This window comes from Electrophorus electricus, chromosome 26 (genome assembly GCF_041902795.1).
Source record: "Electrophorus electricus isolate QZ-2024a chromosome 26, ASM4190279v1, whole genome shotgun sequence".
NCBI lineage: Eukaryota > Metazoa > Chordata > Actinopteri > Gymnotiformes > Gymnotidae > Electrophorus > Electrophorus electricus.
The window spans coordinates 11456507-11464959 of record NC_137522.1 but is presented as its reverse complement, the minus strand read 5'-3'; the positions used below and the strand labels follow the sequence as shown (position 1 = coordinate 11464959).

Here is an 8453-nt window from a genome sequence, read left to right as displayed (position 1 = left end):
GAGCTATAGAACATACGCTAGGCGTACAATTTTGGCGACGTTCCCTAAAAGCGATCTTGGACTCTTTGACCTTGCTTTTCAGATCAGCAGTCATAAAAAGTCCCCTACGTGAGAAGTACAACGATTTGACGTTATCGAGAAATTATGTTAATTCACATAAAATCAGCGGAGGTCATTAAAATAAATAAAATCCCAGAAATGCTGTGCACTTCTGTGCATTTGACACAAGAAGACCAGGCATGGCCTATCATTTTTAAATTGTTACTTAACATTTTTGTTAATTTGATCAATTATCATTTTGTTTGACTTCTGTATTTATAGGTCAGTGGTTTATAGTTAGTAGTTCCTATTAGAAATGAACAGGGAAACGAATTGAAACAAAATGAATTGATTTCAAAGTGAAACAAACACCTCAACTAAATCTGTAGTGGAATTACTAAAGTTACACAGTCGAATGAAACATTTTATGATAAATTGTATTTGTCTGTAATAAAGTTAATATTCAGTAAAATAAATGTATGCTGACTTTCACTGACTACAAAACTGTCACTGTAAACAGTTGTTCAGTTGTTAAAAACACCATCAAATTAGACATATTTTTGCAGTAAAGGTGTTCAGTTTTTGATTTTGTTCTATATAAAAAAAAACAAAAAACAAACCAAAACAAAATTGATTGAAATGTATTTATTTACATGTGGGTTTTTTTTTCAATAATAAGTTCTTAATTGTTTTTGTTCACATTTAACCTCCATCCTCAATCAAATAATTTAATTTTGATGGATTTTATGCAAATACCTCTACCTCGCGCAGAAGCTACTTACATTTATGGCACAATTTCTCCACCTAGTGGACAGATATTTCATATACATTCAGTGGCAGAGATATGATTTACGCAAGATTCAGGCTGCAAATCGTTAATTTGCCAATCGAATTTAGATTATAAACAAACAAAAACATGCAAAGCATAACATCCATTACTAATGTTCCCTCAACATAGTTAAAGTATCAGGATTATGTTTTCACACCAAGAGAAAATGGAAAAGATAGAGTGACACAACTGTGGTTTACTTAAACAACACTAAAATACAGGAGAAAAGAACCTATGACACATAGTGCATCTCAGTGTTGGCATTCCCATTCGGCTGCTGGGCAACAGTTACCCTTTGCTTGAAAAGGCAATGGAAAGTTCTCTTAAAGGCCTTGCGAAAGTTGGCACCCATGAAGGCATAGACTATAGGATTAATGCAAGAGTTGCTGTAAGACATGCAGTGTGCCCATATCTTCACTTTATAAGTGTAGTAGTCCTGGCGGAAGTGCACACTGAAGGCCTGCACCAGGATGAAGAGCTGGATGGGGCCCCAGCACAGGACAAACAGCTGCACAATCACCAGCACCATACGAGACACTCTGGCCCTCACAGCAACACTGTGCTCAGTCTGAAGCTGCAGCTGATATGTCACAGGGTTTCAGGAAAAAAGGAAAGGATTTTATTATTATTACCTTAGCAATATATGATACAAGCCATTATGTTGCTTCGTTACATAATACTTGATTCACAATGCATAAAAACGTACAGAAATGCTATGCAAATTTAGTGGAAATGAAACGGATCTAAAAACAAGAAGTCAAATATATAGTAATGTAAATGAACTTGTTTTATTCACATTCCATGTCTCAACATTTGTTTATAAAATAAGCAACTATTTGGTAAAAAAAATGAACTGTATTTTTTTGATTAATTGTACTGATTACCTGATCAACAGGTTCCACAACCGGTCGGCCCATCTGGTACAGCATGACCAGGTAACAGACACAGATCATCAGCAGGGGGAGCATGTATACAGCCAAAAAATTGTAGATGATGAAGACCTTCTTGTGGGCCGCTGTGGGAAAGCTCTCAGTGCAGAAAACCTGAGGGCCGTGCCATTCTCCAACTGAAGTCTGTGTATGCAGTGGCACTGGCAGAGACACCAAGAAAGATCCTGGGCAAAGAAATCAGGAAAATGTAAAAAGTGTACAGATGTTGAGCCTAAGTGTCCTGGCCAAATTGGCCGAAAAGTGCATCCTGTTTATAAATATTGCGGTTGGTCAATAAATTAAATTCAACACTATACTCTATCATTTATGAAGTATTGCGTTACTTGGCGTCAGCTTTATGGCCAGTATATATGAATAATCCATAAAGTCACAAAGAAGCTGCGCACCTATCCAGATTCCAAGGCTGACCATGGTGGCAACTCTTGGGGTGCGATATTGGAGAGAACGTAGTGGGTAAGCAGTGACATACCAGCGGTCCACACTCATTACCGTCAAGGTCACACAGGTAGCCTGTGCAGACACCTATTGTGTATGTGAATAAAGTTAGTGGATAGGCTGCCGAAGAAGCTAACCTTTTACACGTTTAGTCAGTACAAGCAATTCTTTTCACAAATTATTCATCAAAAAGTCTTTTCTAGAGTAGTCACGTTTCTCCAGAGTTACCCTTTTGGAACTCGAAGCGTTTCTGAGACAACTGGAAAGAAAGCAAACTATTCATTCATTAAAGCAGAAACCCACCTGTTGGATATAGCTTACAAATTTGCACATGAAATTTCCAAAGACCCAGCTGGGTAAAGGGTATAATACGGCAGTGAAAGGGACACAGCAGACCAGGAATGTAATATCCGTCATCGCCAGATTAGCTGGGGAGAAAGATGTTTATAACTTCATTCCGTAATACGGTTGCATTAAGTTTAACTCTTTTCGAAAATGAATCGAGCAGGAATCAGCAATTACCAAATAATAAATACATTTACACAAATGACACGAAACAGTCTAATAAGAATAATGACCTAGAGGGAAAACTCACATATATAAAAACTCACCTATATAAAGGTTTGTTGCAGTCCACATTTTCTTATGCTTTGAAATTACATACAGAACAAGAGAGTTCCCAACAAGTCCAATGACCATAATCAGCGCAAAGACCAGTGGCACCAGCCAAGCATCCACTAGGTATGGTATATCGTGCGTTATCGCATTCTCTTCGCAAAAATAAGTAGGTTGACAAGAGTCATTGCTAGAATTACCCGAGCTATCCATCCTATGATAGATTTTCTCTTAAACCAGAAGGCTAAAAATCCTGGACAAATATTACTGTTAAGAAAGTGGAGCAGGTTTTATTTTGTGGAGCGATATCGCCATCTCTCATTGTCGTGCTATAAAAGAGGAGAGTTTAGCATCGATATTTCCTTTCCTCCGTAGGGCTTTTAAATGAAAAACCGGCGCCTTTACTTTACCTTGGAGTATGCGCACACGAAGCGTAAAGCGCAGATTAGTGGTGCCCAACCCATCAGACATCTGATCGCTCAAAAACTGAATTTAATTGTTCGTTCACTTATTGTCAAAACGTTTAGTTTCTACCGTTCAAATGACAATTTTATTAAGCGTAAATGCGACTGCAATGACTTCAGTCAGAATCAAACATTCAAGTCAACTTATTTGACTATTTATTCATATCCTACATACATAGCTCACTCATGGCTTGCATCCATATTATACAACGTTCATTCAAAATATTCTTTAACTTAAAACTTGATACCGAACAGAAACAGTTGTTGCACATACAACGTAACACATACTGAAGCATTCTAAACACAATGAAGCTAGCTATCCGTGTAGAGAATCACCAATATATTACAACAGCCATCTACAGGCACACCAGTCTAAATATTAAGTTATGCCCACAGAGCCCAGCAAAATGCATGACTCTTGGCTTTACATGAATGCAAATGTGCTGAATGCATGTAGAAATCCACATTCATAAAGGTTGATGCCTGAGAAAATGAGTGCCCCAACACAGACAAACTTGCACTTTGGTTTGCAACACCATTGGCTGGTCAAGTGTTCAGACACTTGACAATATAAAATGTCAAGATTTATTGAAGATGTAATCACAATAAGTCTTGATTTATAAATGTATTATACAAAAAGTACTGACACATTGGCATGCACCTGTAAGGCTTAGTTGTGAATCCAAGATGGTAAAATATATATTAGCGTCAAGACAGATTGCGGGGGGGTGGGGGGGGATTACAAGTCTTCTGACGTTATAGGCCTTGCCCAGAAGACTAGCATAACTAAGTATAACCTTGTAGGACATGCCTACTTTTCAAGCCACCTCAAAGTAGAATAACACTTCTTTCACATCTCCTATTATTAGTATGAAAATGAGCACATTTGAGCATCATGTGATCACAAAAACCATCATCATTATAAGATCACAAAAGATTTGGTAACAATTTTGCTAAAATGTATATGCCCTGTATCCAACACTACAATATGATGCTGTATGAGGCAATAGGATAAAACGGACTGCAGCTAAGACTGATATTATGATGTGATATGTAGTATTGTTATTTATTTTTTACTTCTAGTTTTAATTAACCATCAGGATCTCTGGTTTGTTTCTCTTCCACTTTGGGAACCCCAGACACCCTAAACTAGCACACTTTTCATGATTAAATAATCTTGTGCCGCATGATTAGACTGAGCATTATTGTGGTCTTGTGAAAACAGTAAACTTTGTGGTGGGGAAAGTTGTGTAACTGATTTGGAAAGAAGAACTTAAAGATGCTATCAGTATGATATTTGCAAACACTCCTTTGCATCAGCTCAACAGTTTTATTCATGCAACAATCATATAATATAGATGTAAAGGGTTGTACCCACTTCAGCCCATACCTATTCCAGGATTTTAAAACTGTAATGCAAAATGTACATGCTTCAACTTTGGGCCTGAACAACAGGGGAAAAAACTAACAAATAATGCTTAGTATCACTTTTAGCAGTACCATACACTTCAAATCAATGTCATGTCATTTTATTATGTTATTCATTTATTATGCATAATTTGATTTAGTAATAAGAACTGGCAATAGGCAAATTCACTGATAGCACCTATAAAAGCCCTCCATGACAAAACAGTATATCTGCCAAGGCAGTAATCTGAGTGTAGACTGCAGTTCATTATGTTTTATCAAAAACATAAATGACAATCTGAAACATAAAAAATAGTAAAAACACTATGTACACTGACATAAGAATTCCAGCAACCAACCATTTAGGTAGCTAGTGCATGATTCTATAAAAGAACATGGTGGCCCATTCCCTTAAACTAAGCCTTTCTAACAAGCAATCACCAGGCTTACAAGCCTGTTCATTTTTAAATTCCTTGTGAAATTCATACTGGCCAGTTTATGTGGCAGTGCTGGAAGGTTGCAGTCCTCTTAGCTCATCTGTTCCAAATAAGCTGAAAGCAATGGGCAAGGAGGGAGGAACTCGTCCTGTTTGTTCACAACTTTTGTCTGTCGAGCACCATTACAGTCAGAGCCTGCGATACAAGACATCCCAGGATGATGTTAGTATTCAAGCTATGAAACACCAAGAAGCAATAAAAAACAGAATCATGCAGTAAGGGACAAACATCGAAATACTGTTGCTATAATTGCTGCTTGATCTACTTACTGGCTGACACAAGGTCCATATACTGGCAGAGAGCATGAAGCAACAATCTCTCAAAACTGGGTGACAAACACAACCAAATAAATCCAACATGTTCACATAGAAATTGGGCACATACATTTTGGCTCACTTACAGCTGTCTGTGTTTTTGTACTGTGGAAAACATACCTGCTGCCAAGTTTGGTGATGTAGATTGAGTGTGGCTGAGCTTCAAAGAACGTCAGCAAGTCAGTCTCCAAAAGCTCTAGTGTCCCCTTCAAAGGGAGTTTATTAGCAATGTCGATATATTAATATAGACATGACACATATATGGAAGATATGTATGTATAGTATATACCTTTTTTGCATAACTATAATTTACACACACCATGTCTGTTACACAGAAAAACAGGGCTCACTATAGGAATGTGTCTGCGTTTCAATGTTGCACGCAACCTCCGATCAATTCTTTGGAAGCATTCCTGAGCACTGAAGGCAGGGTTCACTGATGGAGGAGAAACTATTACAGACCACCATCATATCTGCATCACATCAGCTTACAGAGCCGATGAATGGTGAACCAAACAAATAAATGAGAATTATTAGTGTAGGCACATTCATGTCAGTAAAGGAGTGGTTTCTCACACTCTCTTTGGTCTTTGGTGGCCTTGCTGGAGTTTCTCCTTTGTGCCTCCTCCTCTAGCAGGGCCAGAAGTTTCTCCTGCTCCTCTCCTGAGCGGTTCATGAAGTCACTCCAATACTAAGAGAAATGAGGAAAGTCTATTGTAGAAATTATTATTTTTTACTAACCTGAATCGCCTGAACAGGCTGTTGTACCTCCACATAGTTTCCATTGGTGCAAGCTTCAGTGAACACAGAGGGTGAGGCAGTCTCGCACACCTCAGCCTCATCTTTGGAGCACTCATCCCGCTCCAGAAGATTATCCAAATAGCGTGCTATTTTACAATTAGATTATTAGATGAGAGAGAAACCTTAAGACCGACAACGTTTCTAATATTTTACAATATGTTCCAAAGGTTAATAACACGACATAACATTTATGAACAAAACTTTTTAAGAGCTATGATTAATCAAGTAAGCATATATGCACTTACTATTCTCTTGTCTTCTCAGACTTTTTCTGCCCTTGGCTTTGGGCGTGAGGTCAGAATTACGTATGGCCTGGCTTATAAAGAACTGCTTCTTTTTGGCTGGAGAGACACGTTTGGCAGGAGAGCTGGGCAATGAATTGCAGTGCTGTTCTATCAAGCTAAAAAAACAGAAGCAGACATCCATCAATCAAAAGATAACCTGCTTGCATTAAGCATATTTATCGTCGTTTGTGGCACGTTTTACCTTCACTTCAGCACGTAGCGCTGAAGGTTGTACATAAAATGAGGGCAGTTGCATTTACCACACGTGAATTAGACAGGGTTGATAGTAAATCCAATAGCCTCAGAAATGCATCATGTGAAGACTTAAGCATATCAGTGCTGATCCTAACTAGTATTAATTTAACATTCATGCAAGTATGACTGTGTGCCTGTGTAACGGAGCAAATTCCGCAATTGGGGTAAAAACTGCTTTCTCTGTAGCTAGCATTAGATCACCAACCTCCTTTCCAGCTGTTCGGCAGAATCATTGACGGACATGGTATTAATTTGGCCTTTATCTCTTCTGTCTCTGATTTCTGGCTTTATAAATTGGGCAATAGATTTAGATGTGCGAAATACAGTTTAGGCGAAGCACTGCACAACAACGGTGTATTGAAGCGAGCTAATGTTACCCATGTCAACCTGCCAGCAACCTAGGTAGGTTAGTTAGCTGTTAGCTAACTAGCTAGCAAAGATAGCAAGGTTAGATAGCTGAGTTTATGAATATACGTTAGTTTTTCAGATCAGTAAGTTTTAAAAGGTCCCTGTTGATATCAACAGGAATTATGACCATCAACTAGCTAGCTAGCTAACGTTAGCGGCACTGCTAAAACAAAAATCCCATATGCTTTAGTTATCCCATCCGAATGTAAACCCGACCTGACTTCGCAAAGATATATTTATTCATCTAACTAGCTAACTTTAATGACTGTAGATTACACCGGGCATGACCAGCTAAGCATCTTCTCTAGCTAAAATGACACGTCTCCACAGCACTCGATCTTTGTTTGCTTGTTAGCTAGCTGTACTTCTTATATCTTACAGTGGTGAACCTGCCGCGGCGCGTCTCAATAACAATAGCAAGTAGGTTAAGGCTATCTATCCAGTTAGCTATTATCTAGTTTTCCTACGTGGAGTATTTCAACCTACAGAACAACAACAACAAAAAAGCTTAGCTACTTGTCTAGGGCTGTTTAAGATAGCTAGCCAAGTTACTATTAGACACTGATTTGAATCATTAATTTAAACGTCCCAGTGACCCAAAAGCACATAAAAGGTTATGACAGCTAACGTTAGTAACGTTAGTTAATCTAGCCAGCGAGCTAACTAATTTACCAGCGAACTGTCTAGCTAGCTACTTACATTGTGTCTTGTTCTTCATTGTTATTAAGAACAACCATTTCTCAATCTTCGAGCTAAGCACAGTTAGCACAGAAGTAAATAGCTGGATGACCTGTGGGGAAAAAGCTGTCTCAAAAGCTAATTTTAGCTCATGAAACCAGCCAGCTCCCTAGCTGGTTGAGACTATTCGTCGATAGGGAACTGGATACGAGGAACATATATAGTCCTTTCCTTGCCGTTAATCTAACCTGCTTGCAAACGGGGTGACAGAACTTCGGTTTAAATAAAAATATTTCCTTAAAGGTTTAAATGCCACATTTAAACGTTTCCTACTTTTAGTAACATTTTATCATTGTCTACCACGAAAGAAAAAACAGTGGTCCCCAAACAAGTTAGGAAAAAAATACCTTAAATGTGATTATGCCTCTTAGACAACAATGCTGAAAAAGCCAGTCATGGTAATAAAATTGTGATCAA

At 38.2% G+C, this 8453-nt stretch overlaps 2 protein-coding genes across 2 annotated transcripts; both read right to left on the bottom strand.

The window, feature by feature from the left end:
• Positions 1 to 669: 669 nt before the first annotated feature.
• Positions 670 to 2846, bottom strand: LOC113581908 (G-protein coupled receptor 54-like). Its single transcript, XM_035523261.2, has 4 exons — positions 2557 to 2846; positions 2205 to 2340; positions 1753 to 1982; positions 670 to 1448 (listed from the first exon to the last, which is right to left on the bottom strand). Exons 1-4 carry the CDS (start codon positions 2668 to 2670, stop codon positions 1101 to 1103), a joined length of 828 nt encoding a protein of 275 aa, XP_035379154.2. The 5' UTR covers positions 2671 to 2846; the 3' UTR covers positions 670 to 1100.
• A 619-nt stretch (positions 2847 to 3465) lies between these two features.
• On the bottom strand, positions 3466 to 8181 carry r3hdm4 (R3H domain containing 4). The gene is made up of 8 exons (XM_027017385.3): positions 7998 to 8181; positions 6597 to 6751; positions 6319 to 6437; positions 6127 to 6241; positions 5901 to 5986; positions 5671 to 5756; positions 5506 to 5561; positions 3466 to 5371 (listed from the first exon to the last, which is right to left on the bottom strand). The coding sequence occupies exons 1-8, from the start codon at positions 8033 to 8035 to the stop codon at positions 5268 to 5270; spliced, it is 759 nt and encodes a 252-aa protein (XP_026873186.2). The 5' UTR covers positions 8036 to 8181; the 3' UTR covers positions 3466 to 5267.
• Positions 8182 to 8453: the final 272 nt, after the last annotated feature.